Source organism: Fusarium solani (genome assembly GCF_023522795.1).
Source record: "Fusarium solani strain SB1 chromosome Unknown bctg00000007, whole genome shotgun sequence".
Classification (NCBI taxonomy): domain Eukaryota; kingdom Fungi; phylum Ascomycota; class Sordariomycetes; order Hypocreales; family Nectriaceae; genus Fusarium; species Fusarium solani.
The window spans coordinates 2,124,730-2,145,316 of NW_027072150.1; the positions used below are offsets into that span (position 1 = coordinate 2,124,730).

At 50.0% G+C, this 20,587-nt stretch overlaps 9 protein-coding genes across 9 annotated transcripts; 5 read left to right on the forward strand and 4 right to left on the reverse strand.

Moving 5' to 3' along the window:
* Nucleotides 1-54: 54 nt before the first annotated feature.
* MRS44_011596 (uncharacterized protein) lies at nt 55-2,257 on the reverse strand (the record flags this gene model as incomplete). The annotated part of the gene is made up of 3 exons (XM_046283323.2): nt 55-1,118; nt 1,741-2,018; nt 2,088-2,257. 3 exons carry the CDS (start codon nt 2,255-2,257, stop codon nt 55-57), a joined length of 1,512 nt encoding a protein of 503 aa, XP_046134688.2.
* Nucleotides 2,258-3,767: 1,510 nt separating this feature from the next.
* MRS44_011597 (uncharacterized protein) lies at nt 3,768-6,170 on the reverse strand (the record flags this gene model as incomplete). The annotated part of the gene is made up of 2 exons (XM_046275696.2): nt 3,768-4,621; nt 4,892-6,170. The coding sequence occupies 2 exons, from the start codon at nt 6,168-6,170 to the stop codon at nt 3,768-3,770; spliced, it is 2,133 nt and encodes a 710-aa protein (XP_046134687.2).
* A 652-nt stretch (nt 6,171-6,822) lies between these two features.
* On the forward strand, nt 6,823-7,749 carry MRS44_011598 (uncharacterized protein; the record flags this gene model as incomplete). The annotated part of the gene is made up of 2 exons (XM_046279969.2): nt 6,823-7,021; nt 7,079-7,749. 2 exons carry the CDS (start codon nt 6,823-6,825, stop codon nt 7,747-7,749), a joined length of 870 nt encoding a protein of 289 aa, XP_046134686.2.
* Nucleotides 7,750-8,420: 671 nt separating this feature from the next.
* Nucleotides 8,421-9,158, reverse strand: MRS44_011599 (uncharacterized protein; the record flags this gene model as incomplete). Its single annotated transcript, XM_046275695.2, has 1 exon — nt 8,421-9,158. The coding sequence occupies one exon, from the start codon at nt 9,156-9,158 to the stop codon at nt 8,421-8,423; it is 738 nt and encodes a 245-aa protein (XP_046134685.2).
* A 3,192-nt stretch (nt 9,159-12,350) lies between these two features.
* Nucleotides 12,351-13,248, reverse strand: MRS44_011600 (uncharacterized protein; the record flags this gene model as incomplete). The annotated part of the gene is made up of 2 exons (XM_046278380.2): nt 12,351-13,021; nt 13,077-13,248. The coding sequence occupies 2 exons, from the start codon at nt 13,246-13,248 to the stop codon at nt 12,351-12,353; spliced, it is 843 nt and encodes a 280-aa protein (XP_046134684.2).
* A 679-nt stretch (nt 13,249-13,927) lies between these two features.
* On the forward strand, nt 13,928-15,606 carry MRS44_011601 (uncharacterized protein; the record flags this gene model as incomplete). The annotated part of the gene is made up of 3 exons (XM_046278379.2): nt 13,928-14,401; nt 14,447-15,217; nt 15,268-15,606. 3 exons carry the CDS (start codon nt 13,928-13,930, stop codon nt 15,604-15,606), a joined length of 1,584 nt encoding a protein of 527 aa, XP_046134683.2.
* A 729-nt stretch (nt 15,607-16,335) lies between these two features.
* On the forward strand, nt 16,336-16,865 carry MRS44_011602 (uncharacterized protein; the record flags this gene model as incomplete). Its single annotated transcript, XM_065619786.1, has 2 exons — nt 16,336-16,373; nt 16,442-16,865. The coding sequence occupies 2 exons, from the start codon at nt 16,336-16,338 to the stop codon at nt 16,863-16,865; spliced, it is 462 nt and encodes a 153-aa protein (XP_065475858.1).
* Nucleotides 16,866-17,883: 1,018 nt separating this feature from the next.
* MRS44_011603 (uncharacterized protein) lies at nt 17,884-18,782 on the forward strand (the record flags this gene model as incomplete). The annotated part of the gene is made up of 3 exons (XM_065619787.1): nt 17,884-17,915; nt 18,004-18,261; nt 18,545-18,782. The coding sequence occupies 3 exons, from the start codon at nt 17,884-17,886 to the stop codon at nt 18,780-18,782; spliced, it is 528 nt and encodes a 175-aa protein (XP_065475859.1).
* Nucleotides 18,783-19,485: 703 nt separating this feature from the next.
* On the forward strand, nt 19,486-20,493 carry MRS44_011604 (uncharacterized protein; the record flags this gene model as incomplete). Its single annotated transcript, XM_046283322.2, has 1 exon — nt 19,486-20,493. The coding sequence occupies one exon, from the start codon at nt 19,486-19,488 to the stop codon at nt 20,491-20,493; it is 1,008 nt and encodes a 335-aa protein (XP_046134681.2).
* Between the last annotated feature and the right edge of the window lie 94 nt (nt 20,494-20,587).

Below are 20,587 nucleotides of genomic sequence, written 5' to 3' on the forward strand. Positions count from 1 at the left end.
CTATGCATCTTCAAAACACTCCGGCTAAAATAAACGTAGGAGAATACAAAAATGCTATGCCAGAAGCCGCTTTACAACACCAGATCCATGCACCTCATCCACCTGGGTGGCAAACTCCTTAATCTCCTCCCATACATGGTCGCTCAGCCGCTTCAGCTCATCAGGCGCAACAAATGGGTGCGCATCCTTGGAGATGGCGTCGTCAGTCCACATCTCTCCCCGTCCCTCGACTCCCAGGTTCAAACTCGAAATGTAAATGTTTGAGCCCTGCTCGGGCGTCCGCGCTACTGTGCCATTGACAACTCGGGCCATGGCCCCCAGTACACCGCTGTTGGCAGAATGTCGCGATAGCTCTGAGTTTACAGCGCCTGGACAGACAGAGGCCACCAGCACCTTTGGCTGCCCTTTCGCGTCGTTGAGAGAGGAGAGCATTGCCAGATGTCGCTTGCTGTATTCGCACATGAGCTTGGTGCGCGAGTAGTGCCACTGACCTCCCATCATTCCAGGCGGGAAATTCTCCTGCTTTGAAAGCACACGGAGAGGATGCTCAAAGTCCACATATGGCGAGAGGCTGGACTTCTTCACTAACCACGCGCCCCCTGAGCTGACAATCGTTAGGTGAGGTCTATCGGTAACCGATTCGTTGTGGATCCGAGGAGAAGCAAGAAGTAGTGGCAGGATGAGCAGCGACATGAGCATCGGCGAGATGGCGTTGACTTGTAGACTCGTCTCGTAGCCTGTTTCCGAAACTTGGCTGTAGGAGCCCAACAGAATCCCGGCGCTGAGGATGGCGTGGTCGAGATGGTCGGTCGCTTGCGCGAGGTCGCGAGCAAAGGCATACATAGACTTTGGAGATGTCAATTCCACGCGAGAGAGACGATTGTCGGTATCGATGATTGGGGGGTAGAGGTAGCCGTGAGATGCTCCTCGATGAGAGCTTTGGTCTTCGATGCTTTGCTGGCATCTCGAGCGGTGACGATCAACTTGGCCGGGCCCTTGGTCGCCAGCTTCTTGGCCGCCTCGAGTCCAATTCCAGTTGATGCTCCAACGAGTAGGACCGTAAGTCCATCGAGGCGAAGGCCAGACGGCTTCGGGGGATGTAGACGAGCTGTAAGGACCTTGAACATGATAATAGTGGAATCGATGAGGATGGTGAACGAGGAAAAAGGGAGAATTTCTTGAATTTATTTACTTTAGTTTTCACATGCAAATTACGAGATGAATCTCGTTATCAACATAGGCAACCCATTCCGACTCTAGGGATGTAGTTGACGAGCGTCGCGTTCGCTGAGAGCATGGCGGGTTCGTTTTGCGGGTTCGGAGCGCGGATACGGGTCACATTTTGGTGGTGAATGCGCGGCTTCGTATACGAAAGCGCGGATTCTATGCAAGTGGGACTAGTTGACAGGGGGGTGGCAGTTGGCGGAGCGGTGGCTGACTAGGATGACGAGGGAACATGAACAGTCACTCTCTCATTGCCAACAAGCGTTCTCTGATAGCTTGGAGTAAATTTTACATTTGGTTCTTTTTTAACGTTGGTGTAATGAATGAGCGAGTGCTATGTGCTCTACTTCCGATACCACATCCTAGACGTCTTGGTCCGGCGAATCTTCCTCTGCAGTTGAAACATCCCATATATCAAGGCCTCGCAGGTTGGAGGACATCCCGGCACGTAAATATCAACAGCGACAATCCTATCAACCCCCCGAACCACAGAATAGCTGTAGTGATAATACCCACCCCCGTTGGCACAGCTGCCCATGCTAATAACCCACCGAGGGTCAGCCATCTGGTCATACACCTGCCGCAGGGCCGGCGCCATCTTGTTGGTAACTGTCCCGGCTACTATCATAACGTCGGCGTGACGCGGAGATGCCCGGAACATGAAGCCGAAGCGGTCTTGGTCGTATCGTGGGCCGGCGATCTGCATCATCTCGACTGCGCAGCAGGCTAGGCCGAATGTCATGGGCCAGAGGGAGCCTTGTCTGGCCCAGTTTGCGATAACATCGAGGCTAGCTCTGTTCACGGGTTTGTGTTGGCTAGAGGTTCTTGTCTGCTGCGTCAAGGTGATTTGGAATAAGACTTACATTGCGTCCTCGGTGATTGACGACGGCTTCTGATTTTCGGAGCGAAGCGCCAACCCAACTGTTGGAGGCTTCTTGGAGCTTGTGCTGACAGTCTGAGCCAACATAAAAGAGGCGGCGGGAGCAGGTCTCTGCCCTCCAAGGCATGCCCGGCTCAACATGGCAGTCGACATGATGATGGAAACACAAAAGATGGCGACGGAGCAACATCTTGTACATATACCCAGGCTTTGACCAGGAATGTTTACCCCCAATGTCGTACCCCCTTCCCTGGGTTAAGCCGGATTCTCGGAATGCCATGGAGCCCGAGTGTCTGCACTTATAACCGACCACTCGGGTTTGGTGTCTTGCCCAACTCCGCGGAGTCCGCGCACACCCACAATCACCCGGTTTCATCCCCCGTTTTTTCTTTGCTACTTTGCAATCAAGTGTATTTCGCATTTGTAGGTTTAGCCCCTTTAAATTTGCTACTGGCCGGTCAGTTATAGTTCGGCGGCTCTTCGTTGTGGGGGTAGACACATGTGCTGCCGCATGGACAAACGATGTAACATATCTGAGGACCCGAGATACAATATACGACCGCGGGGAGGAAAATAACTCGAATCCTTGCCCAGGGGCGAGTTCTTGACGAGTAATGCCGTCGGTGTAGAAACTGACTGGGGTGCAAATGCACTCTGTGATACGGATCCGATAGGAAGGCGATTCCGGTTCAACGCGTGAATGGATGTCCAGCCAGCAGGGGCCAAGGTTCCGCAAGGCGTTCCTCTGACTAGTCAGCTCATTGTCAAAGTATCATTAGTAAAGCGATGATAAAAGCCACCAACGTGACTCGGGTGTACCAAGACACCTGATCGTTAGGACGAGAGCTTTGTTCTTGGTAGTGCCTTCGCTGCAGGTTATAGTTCCTCGCTCCTTGCTCTTATAGACTTCTTGTAATGTCTGATCACTAGTTAAGGATCCTTGAAGTGGCCAACGTGGGGTTAAGGTCGCTTATTGCGGTCGGGTCTTGAATTGGCGAGGATGTCATGGGCGCGTTCTCTCGAATAGACCCCTCATAATATCATCACTTGGTGGGCCAACCCTTGTAGTCGCCCACAAGCTAGTGTGGACTTGGTGAAGCAAAAAGCAACATACCAAGATTATGCCTAAATAACTTTAGAGTCTCCATATAGTACGATCACAGGTATGATGTTGGGCAGCATATATGACTTCATTGCCTCCGTACCTGTTGAACAGTATCTTTCGCTTTTGCCTTTGGCATAGTGATCTATTGTGTTCCAAGTATGGTTTTGATAGAGACCAATCTTATTCTCGGAGTCACTTGGGTCCCATATCATAGAGTTAGTGATTAGCATCCATAGCGGCGTCATTGCATGACCCTGAGAGTTAGACATTGGACTTCCCCTGAAGTCCAGGGACCTAGAAACTAGAGCTCATCACCCTGAGGAGTTACTGTACTGAATCTAACATAATAGCGGCCTGGTCAATTTGAAGGCGGAGATAGACATGACTTGAAGTGCACAGAAGATTCTAGCCGTCTATTAGCTACACTGGAAAGATAATGTTGATGTACAAGTAACCGATAAAGGTGAGAAAAGAAGCCAACTCTGTACTGGTATCAAGGTTAAATTGGATAAAGAGCACCTCTAGTAGTCAGTAGCCAAGGACGATCCCGTACCGTAGCTAGACCTCTATTTTCCACTCCATGGGCGTGTATCCATTTCCATCTCCCACACCGATATAGACATAATACCCCGGACCAGCAAGAGTGGTATAAAACTGATTCCATCTCTTGCTACTTGTCCCACGGGTGCAGACTGGCACAAAGTCTTCACCATTGTATTTCAACACCCAAGTCGGAGCGGGTACTGAGCAGATAAGCTGGCCCTGAACTGCTTTCTCACACTCTAGATAGGCCAGGGTGCCTCCTTCTGCATCACAGTAGGCAATTGGGCCAGGAGCGTTGTCGCGATAGTACTCAATGCATACGTACTGGCCTTTGTCAGTACGGAGATAACCCGTGTTAGGCTCGATTGAGAATTGGACAGTTCGTTGGTAGGAGAGTTGAGGGTTGGGCTTGAATGTGACGTAGCCCGAAGTCTCCCGATAAGCACTTAGAAGCTCGCCATCGATATTGGCACCGCTTGCGACAACGTTGAAAGTAGCAATGGGTTCAGGTCCTTCAGATGTTGACGAGGTCGCGGCAGAGGTAGTAGTGGACACTGATGGGATGGTGGAAGAAATTGCACTTGCTGTCGAGATGCTTGCAGTTGTGGAAGTGTCGGCGGTGGCGCTGGTAGTAGAAAGAATAGAGGTTGTCTCAGTTGAGATGGAAGACTCGTCCGTTGATGATGCGCTCGTTGTTGTCTCGGTAGAGGCAGTGGTAGTGGCGACCGAGGCGCTCGTAGCCGACGTAGTGAGCCCGTCAGTCGATGATGTAGTTACAGAGGAAGCAAAGGACTCGGTCGAGGAGGAAGCGGTGGACTCAGTGGAGGAAGCCGAGTTGGCCGAGGATGTCGCCGACACGGACACGGAATCTAAAACCCGGTGAGTTAGTTACGACACTCTCTGGGATTACCTGTAGCGGACGGCTTAGCACTCATCTGAATTGGGTGGTCGGCATACACTGGCAGCACCAGAGTCGACGCCCAGGAGGCAGACAGCCAGCGAAAGTAAGACTGTGGAACGCATGTTGAACATTGGCCAACAAATGCAAGGCAGCAGCCGCATTTGGTTTCCCTGTGATTGAGGCAAGTCTTGTTTTTTTTCATACGAAACAGGCGTACCTGACAGCTAAGCAACTAAACCTGAAGGACTTTCTAGAACTGAAACTGGCCAATGCAGCCAAGACGTCCAATGTGCCCCCAAATGAGCTGCGATGGCTTCGATCAAGTACTCTCCGCCATCGCCAAGGACCCACGTGTCTCTATTCCAGTGCAGCAGAACTGCGTAAAAAGCCAAAATGACGAGTGCTTCTGGCTGGCGCTGGCTCAGAAGATCAATGTACTCTTCGTTCAACGTGATACAAAACATGAGCGTAGCATCAAAACGCCGACCTTGCTGCCGTAGCTTGTGATGAATAGAAAACGCTTGTTGCAACATGGATATGGTCTTCCGATAGGCATCAACAGATGCTGAACCAAGACCAGACTCGTCAATCATCCTAGACAGGGGCTCTGTCTCGCTAGTTGAGTCGCTCCCAGGAGGGATGGCGTCTTCGACGCGTTGCAGAAAGTCTCCGATTCCCGATTTCTTGATCATACTCCATGACTGTCCTGTCACGGCCCGGACGCCGCGTTGTATGGATAGATATCTCACAAATCTGTCGAGCACGGCACCTAGGTGCTCACGGGGACCTTGGAGAGTATCGCAAAGGACATGGACTCCAAGCAAAGACGAAAAGAGAAACATGGGCACGCATGTTGCTTCCGAGATTTCTTCTCGCGCCTCATTGAACAATGCTACCGCTCTAGTCTGGAGGGCCGTGGCTTGTTGAACATGCTTTTCTTGGGCCGAATCGATTTTGCTGAGGTGGAGAGCCCCGATGGCGAGGAGTTGGTTCATGAGGTATGGAGATGCCAAGGCGTATTTCATCATCTCGCTGACAAGGTTGTGGCCAAAAGAGTCGCCCAACAACATGTCGGGAATGCTTGTTTCGATGTGGTGTAGGAGAGCTAAGTGGTCAAGATTAAACAAGTCGCCCCTTTCCAATGGAGCGTTGTAAGTGCCTGGAATACCCTCAAAGGATCTGTCACTGGAGGGGTTCGATGTTGGGGTGATAGCCGAGAGAAGAGTTGGGGGAATGAGACCAGGGGCCTCGCTGTTAGGGGTCCCATATGCAGGATCACAGCTGGCCGGAGACGGATGTGTATCGGGACTTGCTTCTTCCGGGAGCGGCGACAAGCCAGTAGCGTTATAGGCGCACTGGCGATTCGATATTTTGCAGTTGAGACAGATCGGTCGGGACTCGTCACACTTCATGTGCCTTTGCTTGCAGACTGTGCAGCCATTGCGAGACTTGCGATGCGCCCGACGGGGCTTGACTGACGCGGACCTATCAGCGGCTTTCTTTTTCTGACGAACCATGGCAGTCGATGGTAGGATTTGGGCGAACGAGGAGAGAAAGAGGTGCGGCAATGGAGAGTGAAAATACGAGGAGGGCATCAAGATCAAGCAAGATCAAAGATGAAGGGGAATACTCGTATTTATCGCCCCAGCCGAGGCCCCTGGCACGTGCACTAGCCTCGATCACCCTGAGTTATTCCATGCTTAGTCTAGTCGACGACCTTGGCATTGACTAGACTGGGGTATGATTGGTGGGCGCGTTTTGTGTGAATACGGATACTGGTATTCGTATTCCCTCAACATGCAAAAGCAGGAGGATTGCGCAGCATGAGGAGGATTATCAGGGGCTTTGAGACTCGTACAGAATGTGTTTACGCGTCCTTGGATTAAGTTGGGACATAGATCTTTCATCTTCGGCATCTATATATCTTGCTTGCTTGCACCATGGACTTTGAACTTGGTATTCACTCAGACTCACCAATTCGTCCGTTGCGAATCGAAGGATAAGGATCCTGCTGCTTGCTTCCTTGATTGGACTCTCCACGCGAACTCTCCATCCCTCGCCAAAAGACCACGACAAGATCTTCTGCCTTTCGTTTGCGACCCCCGATTATTGCCAACCCGTCGACGATATCCAATCACGAGTCGAAACCCGAACCGCACCGAGCCTACAATGTCTGTAGAGGGTCTTTTGAAACCTGTTCCAGGTGTCGAGCCCACGAAAGGTGGCGCCTACCTATGGCGATACGTCCCGAGCGTGGGAGCTGCCGTCATCTTTCTCCTACTCTTCATGGTTTCATTCCTGTATATTTCTTGGAAGATTTGGAAGACACGGGCCTATTTCTGCATCGTCTTCGTCATAGGATGCTTCTGTAAGTCCGGCAAACCCATCCAAAGCAGTCGGCTTCTCAGCTAACAAATCTCGTCAGTGGAAATGGTTGGATACGGCGTTCGTGCTGGAGCTCACAGCAAGACGGGCAAGATTATGCCCTTTGTCGTGCAAAACATGTTCATCTTGATCTCCCCAGCTCTCTTCGCCGCATCAATCTACATGATCCTTGGGAGGGTCATCATCAGCATCCGAGCCGAAAAACACTCCATGATCAAGCCGTCCAGGTTGACAAAGATCTTTGTCCTCGGCGACGTCTTGTCCTTTATGGTTCAGGGTGGCGGTGCTGGCATGGGGGTTATCCAGAACCAAAGCATCGCCAAGTGGGCTGAGAGGATCGTCATCATTGGTCTCATGATCCAGATCATTGCTTTTGGACTCTTTTGCGTCGTGGCTGTTGTATTCCACAGGAGAATGAAGCGCGCTCCCACGGCAGCGTCAATTGGAAGCCTTGTCCCATGGGAGTCGACTCTGTACATGCTCTACGGCGTGAGCATTCTCATCATGATCCGATCCATCTTCCGAGTCGTCGAGTATGCACAGGGCTATACCGGTTATTCTCTCTCTAATGAGTGGACTTTATATGTATTTGACGCTCTTCTGATGTGGATCGTTACCGTCATTTTTGCGTGGAGATTTCCGAGCCAGCTTGATGCTGGGCTTTCAAGCAGTTCAGACGACGTGGGGCTGAACTATTCTCCTCAGAAGTAGAGGGTTTATGTGGTTGTTTTATTATGTTCATATACATCTGGTGGGAGATATTGGGCGGAAATGGGACTATTAGATAGGCCCCCCCTGTGGCTTTGGCGCGTCTACATATCAATCTTTATAATTAGAATTTCCTATGTAAGCCTTTCTTGCATTACCTATCACACTAACGCTGGCGATCCCCGACACCTCTATCCATTATCTCTTCGCCCTTTACAGTATCAGAACCTCACCTTCACCAACGTTATGCCACCGTCAAGCACCCGCAAATCACGGACTGGCTGTCGCAACTGCAAAAATAGACATATCAAGTTTGTCGATACGAATCTCTTCTACATGAACTCTACCACCACTCGCTGCCATTGCTCGTACCTCAGCTTTGTTACTTGGAAAAGTGCTCGGCCTCAACCACGACTGACAGAGTTGTGCCGTATTGGCATCGGCCTATTCTCTTCAATGAGTGGTGAACAGGCGCTCATAGGCTGCGGAAATAGTATTAAACCCAGAACCCCCAGCCTTTTCACATACTGAGGCGATGATCAAATCGTAGCACTTGGGTAAAGGTTTATTATCGTATGCCTAACACTAACAATAGTCCCAATACCCACCCCCTGACAACTCACTCCCTCACAACTCGTCTGCTCTCTCGCCCTAGCCCTAGCCTAAAAACGAGCTTAACATTGCTTACAGGGGCCGTTTTTAGCAAAAGGGTACGCAGCCTCAAGGTTCTTGCGGAAAAGAGGATCCTTCATCATGAAGGTAGCGGACTCCCAGTTGACAGTGTTCAAAGAGTTCCGGGCAGCAGCGGGCAGCAGCTCATACTGAATGAGAGGGGCAAAGCCGCCGCCATCATCCCCAGTAATATCAAGAGAATGTGTTCCGAGGACCTTGATGTCCTGGAAGTACTTGACTTTGAAAGCATTGCCGCGGACGTTCCAGGGGTTGACCTTGTCCCATCTCTTCCAGCCGCCGTGCGCCGAAGTCGAGATTCCTTGAAGCTGTGGCCGGTCAGGGTTGCTGATCCAGACAATGGCGCATTCCCAGTCGTGGCGGTGTCCCCTGGGGATCGGGGAGTCAGTCTGATCCTTCGGGAAGTACCAGCAATACATCATTCCAAACTTTTCTCTATGCCAGGCGCCACGGGCATAGGTCTGCCCCGTGCTGCGGGAGCAGCCGCCGGTCTTGCCGCCCGACGGTTTCAGACCACCGCTCCAGTTCCCCTCCTGGTCGACGGCGGGGAATGCCCAGCAGCCTTCAACAGAAAGCAGTGAAGGTTGATACTGCTTCAATGCTCGGCCGACAGCATCCTGAGCCCAGTTCGATGCAATAGGTTGAATAGAGTCGTGGTTTCGCTCTTGAGCTCGCTTATGCAGGTTTGCGTGCACTGCGTCCGTGGGGGCCGGAGATGCCATCGCGCCTGCGAGGGCCAAGGAGAGAAAGTGCATGAAATGCATCCTGGCCTCGGCTTCGGATGAGGGGTAAACGGTGCAGATGCCGTCAGTTGGGGTGTTGAACGAGAAGGTCAAATTGAACCCAGTGTCTGAGGATGGGGTAGACAAGGAGTGAAATCCAGAGCAGAAAAGGGGGAGAATGAGGGCTTATATACTCTAGAGCGAGGCGCCAAGATTTTTGTTCAGAATATGAATTAATTCTGTAAAATGGTCCCATAATGAATACGAAAGTCTAAATAAATACTTAACGAAAGGATTGCGCTAATGGTCGCCTATATTCTGCTAGTCCCATCGGTATCCTAATCTTTGCACAGCAGGATCTACTTGCAAGGGCTTTCGGCGACACCGGCTAAGGAACAGGGGTCATCGTATCAAACAGCCTCCTCAAGCGTATGGTTGTCGCTTTTGAGTTTGGTCAATTTCAAGCTAGACTAACGATATAGAGCAGCTGTGTGCAAATATCTAAAAGTTCGTGCATATTTGTCTGTAATTCGGGCCGGTGACTGAAGCGCCAGAAGGGTCCCCATAGCCCAGGATATGACATTCCTAGGCGACTACAGAGGAGACTGTGACAATGGCCAAGTTTCTGCCCTGTCTAATCAAACAAAACAAACATCGGCTACATTGTGTAGCTCGTGATCGCCTTGTCGTTATTCATCTGCTTTGAAGATGAGCATGACTACAGGAATCATGGCACTTTGAAGACACTATTCAGCCTAGCAAGGCAACAGTATTCATTTCTCCATACGATCTTTGTGGCTGAGGACACCGGTGCTGGCCACCCTGATTCGTGGATCCTCTTGCGTGTGGCATGCATGTCCGCGGGAACCGAACAGCGCCTTATGGGGCCAATCTCTTACGGCCGATCGGGCCCGCGGGCCCCGAGAACATAAAGCAGCCCCTTGAGGTATTGGGGACTGGAGCGAGTGAAGATACGAACTGCAAGTGATGCATATATTTGGAAAAATACCAACACGAGCAAGATAACAGAGCTAGGTCACTGGAGTCCTGGTTGCACTAGAAGGGCCGATTCTTGGCTTTGGATATAGTTTCATTGACAAAAGTTAGAGCAAACACTACGTACCAGGTAGGCTGAAATGGTACATATGTAGGCGGCTGTGAGAGGCTCTATACTATTGACAGGCCTCGGTTGTCATCAACCGCTGATTGCCTCATCACTGACGCCTGTGACACCGCATTAACATGATGCTGAGATGTTCCACCAATGGTAAGCCCCTGCGACTGATTTATCGCGGTTGGAAAATCAAACCGCCAAGTACTGCCGAGGCCAAAGCGTAATGAGTCGTATGAGGTTTCGGCCAAGCGTATGAGATTCTGATTCGCTTATACCGTTCCTGGTAAGAATCCCTGCCCTCACATGAGCTGGTTGTGCTGTTACCATTATGGCCTGTGGAGATGTCAAGCAAATGTCCCAGCCACGACGAGTGCTGCACTGTCGCAATTTCAACAGGATGTGTTATTTTTCACTCTATTTCATGCTGCTCTCGGCTTGAGTCGTTGATATAGCTTCCGCCCAACTGCCCTGGTGTTTGGATATTATATCATCTGTCTAAGACTATGTGGTTGTGATATCAAAGTCACATGGGATAACAAGGCATCGCAACGTTGGGTGATTGGGACAATAGGGTAGGGGTAGACTTTCAATGGTCTCGATCACAAATTCAGTGACTGAAGAAAAATGCTTCCTCAGCAGCTAGCTTGAAAGTTCCAGCTAGCCGAGTTCCTACCTCGTGATGGCCATTTGTGACCAGGGTGGCCGGTCCACACCACACCTTCGTATTCAATGAAGCCCTGATGCAGATGTGCGATTGGGATATCCAATTTTTGCTTTGATGAAGGCCAAGATTCTCTGTCCCCGAGTTGGTAGCTATTTGCGCTGCCCACCACCACCACCTGTTACATACGGCGGGAAAATGAATCTCACCGGAGCTACCACGCTAGACAAGGGCCGTCGGAGTTCGCCTTCTTTGCCTAATGAGTCCTTCTTAGCAACTTGACCTACACCTGGTAGGAGTTAAGATCTCAAATTCTAGCGACTGGCCCAAAGCTGCTGAGTCTGTACAAGAGCAAATAGCGTCTTAATTTCTTCGCCTTCACACCACTGACAGCAAAACGCAGGTCTTTAACCGTCTCGGCTACATAAAGATGATCTACGTCACAGAAAAAGAAAGGGCCGGTGGGAAAGTGTCATAAAGTGACAAGTTTCTCAGGTCATCCCTTCAAAGCTCTGAGCTGTTCAAGAGAATCTGACACGAAAATAATAAAGCATAAAAATACCTCCTAGCAAATAAGTTAATTTCTAAGCTGGAGATCATGAACAACGACACGGGATGGAATTCTAATTACCTCATGATCTCTGGAGGGCTTGTCAAGCAGGGAAACATCAGGGTTCTTCTTGGTTCATCTAAAAGTAGAGAGATGGCTACCTAAGGGCGATGTATTGAAGAGTTGACTAAAGGCTCTTGGGAGAAGTGAAGCATATCCTTGAGCTATTATATCTTCAGAATATTCCAACGCAAGCTTGGAGAAGTAGGGTAGTAATAGTCAGCTTTGGGAGGCGGCGATAGGCCTGGAATTCTTATTGAAGCGCTTGGATGGTCGGAAGCTATGAAGCGGCATATATGACCCAAGCTGCCTCGGTACCTGTTGGTATCTTCTACTTTTGTCATTGGCACAGTGGTCTGCCGCGTTCTATGGAGGCTGTTCTATCACGCTGTACTAGAAGAAGCAGGGAGAGGAAACCCACTGGCAACTCGGGATCGCGAGCTCGATGAGGGCTGTGATGAAAGTAAGTTTGCACTCATCCTTGAATGAACTTATAACTTCTTCTCCGTCCTGCATTCGCAGCCAAGAGGGCTGCCTGGATATAAAAGGGATCTTCAAGAAGCTAAGAGCATATCGCGGCGCGCTCTAAGAGTTTCCTCCCAGAGTGCAGCGCATCCATTCGTTGATAACTGTTTTCTCGATGGATCGTTGCTATTATGGCGAGCGCTTGGTTAACTCCTTAGACGCCTTTATTTGTCAAATACAATCATTGTCTCCATGGATGATAGCTTGAAGTGTATGAGAAGAGGGATGTCTAACACTTTGCTAGAAGAAATAATAATTCCTATGCCCCATTTGGTCTAAATCTTAAAGTCTAGTATGGCTTTGGTTATTGAGACTCCTTAGCGATGTCCAACTCGATCGATGTGAAGACGTCAGTGGCCACCAATGCCAAAACACGGCCATCACCGCAAACATGGGCAGTGCGTCAAAGAGGTAAAGAGGCCATTCGTGAGAAAGAAGATATCCATCATTGCCCATGACAAATTCTGCCACTCGAAAGATTGATCGACCCATGACGAGCACACTGACGACATAAAGCATCCAAATCGTAGGCTCCCACTCGAACCCACCAGCCAAGGCGTGCTTGCTGACCGGATCTCCATGCATTCGAATATGAAACATGATGACGGTGATGATGAACAGCCCAAAGATGATGATCTGAATCAACAACCCTCCTATCACAATCTTCTCGGCCATCTTCGCAAAGTCATCCATAACCATCATACCGGCTCCGCCTCCCTGAACCAGAAGCGAGAGGACATCGCCAGTAACAAAGATTTTGGTGAGCCACTTAAGACTAATGACGGAGTGACGCTCGCCATTGGTCATGCGGATGAGCCGGCCGAGCGTCATGTAAATCGAGGCTGCGAAGAAGACGGGGGCTAGAAGAATGAGGGTATTCTGAATGACGTATGGCATCAATTGGCCAGTTTTCTTTCTTGCAACACCCCGAGTAGCAAACCCGATAACCTCCACTTTAAAACTATTGTCAGCCATCTATCAGCAAAGGTGTGTCCTAGGAATACACACTTATTCCGCCGATGGGAAATGGTACGGCAAACCAGCTTCGGTTCTTGGAGAGCCGTAACGTATGGGCTATGGTGGCGATGCCAAACAAGGCAGCAGAAATAGCTGCGCCCTCGAGAGAGGGTAGATATTTCCAAAGGTAGTAGTTGCCTTTATAAGGCTCAAGGGTTGCCATTTTTAAGACTGATGAAGTACGCTTTGGGGAACGCAAAGCTGGTGGCTGGCCTTGGAACAAAAAGAATGACTCGAAGGAAAGTAAAATGAACGACTCAAGGCCACAAAGGAGTGAATAACATGGGATGCTTGACATCAAACGATGTTGCGGGCAATTTCTTATAGGCAAAAAAAGACTACTAACTAACATGCCCGTTTAAAATGAGCATTGTTGACTTCCGAGCTCAGCCATGTTTCGCGGCTCAGGCCCACAAACTCAGGAGGTGTGAATACGAGTATCCGCACTTCGAATACTGGACCCCAATTATAGCGCCAAGGTATGCGTAAAGCATTGGGCCTGATCCGCATGGCGGAATAAGGACGCGTCTTGGCCCGAGCTAACCGCCTCTTAATAAAGTGGATGCTGCTTCAGAAGCCTGTATTTCTCCAGGTTCTGGGGAACACGCGTATCCGTAGTTAAAGGTCACGAGTATTATCAACGGTTTGAGGTGACGTATGTGCCTGAATACTCGTGCCTCCTGAAGGAAAGTGTTTAATGCGTAACATGTAACCCGCAATATGTGTAGAGTTCAAATAGATCTGCGTATGTTATTTCGGGTAGGTACCATATAAGCATCTCATGCCTTCAGGAGCGAGCAGCTTTCATTCCCCCCATCGCACTCCATCTCATTCATCAAGGCATGACTATGGCTTCACTCTGCTCGCCTGACTCTCTTACTGCGCCGAAATTCTTTGGCGGCCATGTCCTCAACTTCGACGTCAACTTGGTTGAGAACTACAACTCGACAGCCGTCTCTCTGCTTTACTATGGCCACCCGACAGTCAAGGTTGAAAACGTGAGCTTCTGCAACATCACGGTAGCCTACACGCACCCCGGCCAAAATGACACCATTCACGTCGAGACTTGGCTGCCTCTGGACAATTACAACGGCAGGCTCCAGTCCGTTGGCGGTGGTGGTTGGGTAGCTGGTCGATATCCGCCCAGTTACACTGCTATGAGCGGTGCTATCGGGGAAGGCTATGCTACCAGCACCACGGATGCTGGCCTGAAGATGCAGCCAGACATGCAGCCAGACAGTTGGGCCTTGGCCAGCGAGGGTAACCCAAACCTCTACGCTCTCAACAACCTCGGATCTGCGTCTCTCAATGATCAGGTAGGCGCGCTGGCAATTCTTTTTGAGTCGTACTGACATGACTAGGCTATCATTGCAAAGCAGTTGATCAAGAACTTCTATGGCCAGGGGCCAGAGTATTCGTACTGGAGTGGTTGCTCCCAGGGCGGCAGGCAGGGCATGATGCTTGCGCAGAGGTTCCCCAATGCGTACGACGGCATCCATGCTAGTGCCCCAGCCATTTACTGGAACCAGCTGTTTGGGTCTGCCTTCTGGGTGCAGTTCCTCATGAACGACATGGAATACTATCCGTATCCTTGCGAGATCAACGCCATTACTGATGCCGCAGTCAAGGCTTGTGATGGACTTGATGGCGTCATTGACGGCATCATCGCTGACGAAGCCTCTTGTCGATTTGACCCTCTTTCTGTTGCTGGGACATCTTTCAACTGTTCTGATACCGGTAAGAATATGAAAGTCTCCAAAGAGGCCGCTATCCTAGCGAAGGCGACATGGGCTGGTCCAAGGACCAAGGACGGCAAGTTCCTTTGGTACGGCCCCAATATCGGTAGCCAGCTGAGTGGATCTACCACGGCGTTGACCAACGATATTGGCCTTGCCATGACTGAATGTTCGAATGGCACATGCGCTGGCGTGCCTGTGGGACTGGGCGAAGTTTGGTGGAAATACTACATCAAGTCTGATCCCGACTGGTCTTATACGAACATGACGCACGAGGAATACGAATCCTACTTTCGTTCCGCGATACAGCGTTATGACTCCATCATTGGGACGAGCGATCCTGATCTGAGTGCTTTCCATAAGACAGGAGGAAAGATCCTTGGTTATCACGGCATGGTGAGTGAAGCCCGTCATTTCACCAACACATCCGAACTAACTCGGTGCAGAGCGATCAGATCATTCCCGTCAAAGACACAGAGCACTACTACGATCAGGTTTCCCGCAAGATACCCAAAGTTCACGATTTCTACCGAATATTTGAGGTTCCAGGGCTCCTTCATTGCTCTGGCGGCCCAGGAGGTCAGCCCAGCAACACATTTGACGCCCTTAGAGCCTGGGTCGAGAACGGGACAGTCCCTAACACTCTTGAGCACCACTATGTTGACGTTGACGGAGAGAATCAAAACCGCTTGCTTTGCCCGTATCCGAAGAAGGCTCAGCTCAAAGGAAAGGTAAAGGGGAAGAAGGTTGTCGAGAGCGACGACTTTGAGTGTGTCGAGGCGTGACTTGTGGGCTGAAAATGGATGAGTTTGTGCCGTGATTTATATTGCTGTCGGTTTTCATTCCTCTACTGTATTATAGTATTTTCTTCGTAAGCCATGTTCCGGTCTCACAAAACCATTAGAATCACATATCTTGATCGTAATTTACACCCTCTTCCATAAATCCAACTGTCCAAATCTTTCTATGAACGCGCCTAGTCATATTAGGCGTGCATATATTCTTATCCTTGTGTCAAATATTAATGGACGTATCATCGCAACTACGATTCTTTCTCTTTTATCCAGGATCGTGTATGCGTACACAATCAACCCATGGGGACTACTGAACGGACTGCTGGGGGCGAGACAGCCTCACAGTCACCTCTTGGTTCGAATCTCATACCGGCTCTGAAGGGGGAATACTACATGGCAAAGAATTCGGCCAACTTACACGGACCTCGTTAGGATATTAATGCGTAGCTTCCCACTTTAACTCCCCAGCCTGTGTAGTTCGATTAATACATGTTTGTTTCCCACAGTTCAGCAAGTGGACCGACCGACCCTTTAACTCCGCGTCCACGGGTCGGGATTTAACTCAACCCGCGGCCACCGGCCAAAGATGGCATGTCTCCACCCTTGGTTTATCGGCTTGCTCGTCCAGGCCATTGATCCGTGGGCCGGGAAGGCCATGATCACCATCCACCCCATCCACCTTGCTCATCTTCGGCCCTTCTTCCACCAAGCCGGAGCATCATGAAGATGACAAAGACGATGACATGGAAAGAGGCCAAGTATGTAGTCTCTGTCACTAGCAGCCACTCCCAAGCTTCATAATTCAAGGCCTAACTTCCGTTTCAAGCTCTACGTCTCCAAAATCAACACATCTACTCGTCATGCGTTTCTCGTCGCTCCCCATTGCCGCAGTTGTGGCTTCTCTAGGCCAAACGGCCTGTTGTTACCTCGCCTACAAAGTACTTCCGGAGCTTCCAATGTCAATCTCCGAGTCTCCTAAAGCTTTGCTCCGTCTTCAACGCAAAACGACTGCCATCTGGGCTCGGGCATACGCTGATAAGGATATCAACACTCTCCTCTCTTACATTGTCGACCCCTACATTCAGCACGACCCCCTCGCGCCCTCTGGAAAAGCAATCGCCCAGGCGGGAATGACCCAGATCTTTGCTTTTCTGGGCCTCGTCAACAGCGTCACCCGCGTCATTTCTGATCTTACGTTGCTCTTCATGTGCACTGGATCTAGCCCAACACAACTGACAAAGCCGCCGTAGATATCTTTCGGCTGAATGTTACCTGCATCACGGAGCATTGGGATGTGCAACAGATCATGATACCCAGCTCGATGAATCCACTGGCATACTTCTAAACTGGTCAGCGAAATAGTATGGAATACCTTTAGGGTTTAATCAACAAACTGGCTGATAGTTGGATAGTCGAGAGCATATATCACGTGGTGGTGAGTATATGGGATAGCTAGATTTAAGTCGAGGCCAGCAGTAGACATTTCTTGTCCTAATTGTCAAGCACTCCTATTCCATTCTGATAGAGCCAGAAATCTTGGGACCTGTATAAAAGAAGATACTTTTCAATCAAATCTGACGCATTGAATCTTCACTCTCTAGCAGTCCAGGAAACAAAATAGGAGAACATCTGCGCTGCCAAGCCCCCTTTGCCTGTTGCAAAATCGAGTACGCACGTGTTTACAGTAGACAAGATGACGAATGACATCCGGGTCTTCTTCTGTACAAGTCACAAACTGTCGTTCGGAGCGGTGACTTGGCGCGTCTGTAAACTCACCCATGACTCGGTCGGGGGAATGGTTTGGCCCGAAACCCGCAAAAGTCGCCGAAATCAGACGTGAAGCGGACTTGGCCAGACCATCACCAGTGGGTCGGTTGAATGACAAGGCTCTGAAACGGGTTTAGCCAAGTCAACTTCGATATGGAGACCCAAGTTGTCCAATGATGGCCTGTTAAACCGGCAGAACGAGAACAATGCTATTCGTCAGTTCCAAAACAAGCTCCGCAACTCTAATGAGTGGAGAGACAGGGGTTATGTTCTTGAGCTCTGGACATGGCGTATACTCGTATACCGGTAACACATGGTAAAGTGATTCATTAATGGTTACTCAGATGACGAATTCGGTGGTGCCGGAGCTCAGGTGTCATTCAATAAAGCCTTAATCTGTATATGCTTATCTCTACCCGAGATGTTGCCAATGGCATGCCCTCCCCTGCTTTCTTCCCCCTTTCTTCCCCCTTGCACTCGTTCCTGAATAAACACTTCGTTATGGCTGCCATAAAGAAGGTTGCTGCCATCGGGTTAGGTGCCGTATTCCTCATTGAACGCTTGTCTAAGCTTTGGCTAGCCGTAAAAGGCCACGGGCAACCTTGGACCACACATCACAAGGGCCCTTGTTGATCACGGACTCGAAGTTACTGCCTTGACTTGCCCTTCTTCGCCGTCTGTTCTACTCGCAGATGTTGAGGTCAAAAAGGTCGATTTCGATTCCCAAGAGTCTATCACCGAGGCGCTACGGGGACAAGACGCTGTTGTATGGAACGTTGGCACTCTTGTTGTTCCCGCGCAGCTCATATTGATTGATGCTGCCGTCCGAACATCAAGCGCTTCATCCCGTCTGGATTCGGAGTTGATGCTCGGTTGGTGGTAGGCACAAACCGTGAGTCGCTCCTTGCGGGCAAGATCAAGGTGGTTAAGCATTTGAAAGAGAAGGCTCAGCAGTATGCCGATTTTTCTTGGGCCGCCTTGGCGACTCGATCGCTTTTCGAGTTTGTAAGAAACTTCGTTTTCTTTTCAAAGTGAAATATTGAAACTAACCTCGTCTTGAATTTCCAGGGTCTGCTCCGTGGTGCCTTTGGGTTTGACGTCGCCAGAAACATGTCACAATCTTCGACTCAGGGTATGCACTCATCTCTCCTAGCAGCTACAGCCTCGTGGGAAAGGCCATTGTGGCAATGCTCTCTACAGTAGAGGAAATGAAGAACCAGTATCTCGCCATTTCATCCTTCACAACCTCTCAAATCCAGCTGTTGAAGATACTGGAACAACAGACGGGGGAAGTATGGGCGCAGGGACATGTCTCCACAAGCACTTTGGAGAAGATAGGACGGGAGAAACTTGGCCAAAAGAACTCTCGCGGAGTTTTGGATCTTATGAAGGCCTTTTAGTTCCAAGATGGCCAAGACAGAGCCTTGAGCAAAGAGGCCAATGACGCTACGGCCCTCGGTTTACCATCTGAAGATGTCTTGACTTTAGTCAAATCATTGATCTAGATTGATCGTCATGTATGCTACAGGACAGGTAATGATATGAAAACTGATGCAAGACATCTTGTCTCGCCTTTGTTGCTATCGTTTGTGATAGTCTGAAAGGAAGGCCGTCACTTTGCTTATGACCCGTTTTAAGAGAGAGCCTTGTCGAGAACGGTGCTTCAAATAGTCGTGAGGTGGTACAGCTATAAAAGTAAGACGAGTTACATGCATGTATCCAAGGAGGCATCGACAAGATAGGCAGTCATGAATGTCATTCCCAAGTTGGCACAGACTGTGAAAGCCCAGCCACAGCATGGCCCTTTGATCGACAGCCCATTGTCAGCCAGGGGCCGTCACAGCAAAGCGGAGATCCTCGGTCAAATTACTTGAAAGGGTCTAGCATCAAGGCCATGCCGATGGGACTCTTCGCCTTTAATGAGCCATGTACGTCTCGGAGGGTAATTTGCCCCGACCCAAAGTCCGCTCCGCTCCCCCACCTTTCATCGCCAGCATTTAAAGCCTCCAGGCTCGGGATATCAAGACACCATCAACTTGCAGTTTCTCATCTTGGTATCCGGAATTCAGATTCGACAGAATAAACTAAGGAATGGCGACTACTATGCAAATATGGCAATTCTCAAGCCCCGTCAAGAGGATGGAGGATTCCTTAACCATCAAGGATCAAGTGCCTGTTCCTTCAGAAGCCTCTTTGCGCAAAGATGAAATGCTCATCAAAGTAATCACCGCTTCTCTCAACCCTGTCGACTACAAGCTTCCTGAAGCGGGCATCATTGGAAAGATGATGATTCCCAACCCCGCAACGCCTGGGCTGGACTTCTGCGGACGTGTCGTCGCCAAACATTCATCGATAACTGGATTCGAAGAAGGTCAGCTCGTGTTCGGGGGCTTTCCATCCCATCAACAGCTGGGAACACTCGCACAGTACACCGTTGTCTCTACAGCCTGTTGCGCGCTGCTTCCAGAGGGCATTGATGCAGATGATGGAGCAGCTGTGGGAACGGCGGCAACCACAGCGTACCAATCTCTGATGCCGGACAGCCTACCACCCGCTGCAAATATCTTCATCAATGGAGGCAGCGGTGGTGTTGGGACATGGTCTATTCAGCTTGCCAAGGCTATGGGCACTAAAGTCACAACCACCTGCTCAACAAAGAACATGGAGCTGTGCCAACGCCTTGGTGCTGACCACGTCGTCGATTATACCAAGAACGATGTTGTCGAGTTCCTGAAGGGGCAAGGTGCTATCTACGACCTTGTGATCGATAACGTGGGGAATCGACCAGATCTTTATAATAACAGCCACCTGATGCTCAAGGCCGGAGGAACGTTTGTTCAAGTTGGTGTTGGGGAGTCCATGTCCCTGAAGGGCATTGCATCTACCATGAAGAAGCAGATCTGGCCATTTGGGACTCCTCGCTTTTACTTTGTCAACATGAAGAATTCGACCGAGTCTTTCCAGGTCATTGGCCGGTGGATGGCAGAAGGCAGGGTGAAGCCAGTGATTGCAGCCCAGTTTGATTGGAAGGATGTTCCGCAAGCTTTTCGACAGCTACGGGATGGTCGGTCTTCGGGAAAGATTGTGGTCAATGTTAGTCAAGATTTGTAGGCTTATGAACCTTGGAGAGTAAGGCGGCTGACGCCGGTTCCATGATTACTGCAGATGTATTGATACTGAATGCGATATAATTAATCTTCCAATA